This window comes from Aplysia californica, unplaced genomic scaffold, assembly GCF_000002075.1.
Source record: "Aplysia californica isolate F4 #8 unplaced genomic scaffold, AplCal3.0 scaffold01504, whole genome shotgun sequence".
Classification (NCBI taxonomy): domain Eukaryota; kingdom Metazoa; phylum Mollusca; class Gastropoda; order Aplysiida; family Aplysiidae; genus Aplysia; species Aplysia californica.
Window position 1 is genome coordinate 15001 of NW_004798774.1, and position 2410 is coordinate 17410.

The window sequence follows — 2410 nt, forward strand, 5'->3', positions numbered from 1 at the left end:
TTTGATTGGCTCAACTGCCGCGTCACGGGGAGAAGTTCACTTTTAATAGACACAGGGGGAACCCCACTACCGTGGTCGGCGCTGTTGTTGTTGTATTTGTTCGGGTATTCCCGAGCCGAGTACGGGCCGACGTCAGGGCGATGGTGGTCGACAGGTGCAGGTTTAGAGTTGGGGAACCGGTCGTCCTGAAGGTAAGGGTTGTGCCGGAACAAATTACCGTCTCGTGGGTTCCCGTGCGCCTGCGCAGAACTGACATTTTGTACGCTGCCAAAGCGGTGGGAGTTTGCCAGGTTGGACTGATGTCTCGGCGGTGGTCGCTGGTGGTCTAGGTTGACGCTGTTAGGCCATTTGGACAGGTTGTTCGTTTGGCGGCTGTCTCCTGGTTGTTGATGTTGTTGCTGTTGTTGCTGTTGTTGCTCGCGTTGTTGTCGTTGTTGTTGCTGCTGTGTGTGATCTCGTTGGTGTAGGTGTTGTGGTGGTGGGGGCAAGTCTTGCTGTTGCTGTTGCTGCTGCTGGTGGAGCCTCTGCCGGCCAGCATCTTGCCCCTGTCGTCCGTCTGAATAAGAGTAAGGAGGCTGTTGTAGAGAGAGAGGTGGGGGGCAACGGTTCAACTGATGTTGCTGTTGTTGTTGCTGATGCTGCTGTTGGTAGTGATTTGGATGTAGCTGCAGTTGATGCTGCTGCTGCTGTTGTAGTTGTTGTTGTTGAGGATGATGATGAGGATGAAGATTCTGAGTATTGAACGAGTCATTTTCCCCGTCGTTGTTGGTGGTGTAGCCCGAGTCGAGGGCGCTGCCGTTGTAGCTGTGGTTGGTGCCCGTAGTCTGACCGGAGTCCGTGCTTCTGTCTCCTGGCGGGAGGGGCGTCTCCTCGGAGGTAACGTGAGACGCCTGGGCTGGGACGTACGCGTCATGAGTATCTCCTTGGATACTGTATCCATAGGGGTGTGTTTTGGCGTACGGTCCATTACTAAAGTTCGAAGAAAGATTCCCCCGCGTCGATTCATGAAACCCTGGCCCGTTATCGGAAAATCTCCTCTTATCAGCTCCGCCGTTCACAACTTTAGGACTAGAAACATGAGCGGGTCCGAACCCGTTCCCGTGGCTGAAAGGCTCAACTTCTTTCGAGTTCTGCGGGTAGAATACGTCATTACTCACAACCGTCTCCGGGATTTTGTGCATCTGCGACTGAAGCTGATGCTTGGTCCCGCCGCTGTCCGAGTGGTCAGAGTGTTTGGGCCCCCTCTCGTGCCTCCGGGGTTTGCCGCCGTTGTTGTTGATGTGGGAGACCTCGTAGTCGGACGGCGTCTCGGCCGAGGATTTTCGGGACACCACGCTCCGGTCGGACGCGCCGCTGTCTACAGAAGACATGCGTATCGGTGGTGTGAAACCCCCGCCCTGAGGCCCGTTGCTTCCGCTGCTACTGTTGCTGCCAGCGCTTCCTGTGCTACCACCTTGCCCGGTGATTCTGGACTTCATCATCTCCGTGAAGCGTTTGATCCGCTCCGAAGTTTCCGATGTGGGGACGTGGGGGAGACTTCGCTTGGGTTTTGAAGGAGAAGAGGTCCGGCTGGTGTTTGGTGCCGACTGCGTGTCTGGGTAGGATTCACGTAACGTGTCTTGACTGACCACTGTAGAGTAGCCGGTGGAAGACGAGTAACTGTTGACCAGCGTTGACTGGCTGCGGGAAGATTGGTTGTTGCTACTGCTACTACTGTTGTTGTTGTTGTTGTTGTTAAGTCTGTCAGAACTACCGTAGTTGCTGTAATTACTGTTGTTGTTGAGATTTGAGGGGGCAAGGCGGTCGTTGGAGGGTCTCTTGACACTGGCGTAGTCCTGGTGTAAGATAGGATAAGATGAGATGAGAAGAGATGAGATAAAATAAGACAAGATACGATACGATAAGATGGGATGAGATTAGATGAGGTGAGGTGAGGTGAGGTAAGGTAAGGTGAGGTGAGATGAGAAATAAGGCGAAGTGATAAGATAAGATAAGATAACATGAGATGAGATGAGGTGAGGTGAGGTAAGGTGTGGTGAGGTGAGGCGAGGTGAGGTGAGGTGAGGTGAGGTGAGGTGAGGTGAGGTGAGGTGAGGTGAGGCGAGGCGAGGTGAGGTGAGGCGAGGCGAGGTGAGGTGAAATGAGATCAGAAAAGATTAAATGAGATATGATAAGATGAAATGAGATGAGACGTGATAAGATGAGATGAGACGAGACGAGACGAGATTAACTGAACTCAATAACTGACACACGAGAAAAAAATTGGGTGGACATAGGCCCTACCAGAACATCAACATGCAAAGATTCACCATCAATACAGAAATTCACATACTAAATTCCTGTTCAATGATACACAAACAACGGTGAACATAACAATTTAGTCATACAAGCGTACCCAATAAGCGTGTCT

The 2410-nt window shown here is 52.1% G+C and overlaps 1 protein-coding gene across 1 annotated transcript in view; it reads right to left on the reverse strand.

Moving 5' to 3' along the window:
- The window catches only part of LOC118479038 (homeobox protein 2-like), a 28442-nt gene that overhangs the window by 5949 nt on the left and 20083 nt on the right, over window positions 1-2410 (reverse strand). Inside the window, exons 5-6 of the mRNA XM_035973609.1 lie at window positions 745-1835; window positions 1-336 (exon numbers count right to left, since the gene is read on the reverse strand). The exon at window positions 1-336 is cut by the window's left edge and continues 1066 nt beyond it. Of these exons, the coding sequence (XP_035829502.1) occupies window positions 1-336; window positions 745-1835 (1427 nt within the window). The remainder of the gene's footprint in view (window positions 337-744; window positions 1836-2410) is intronic.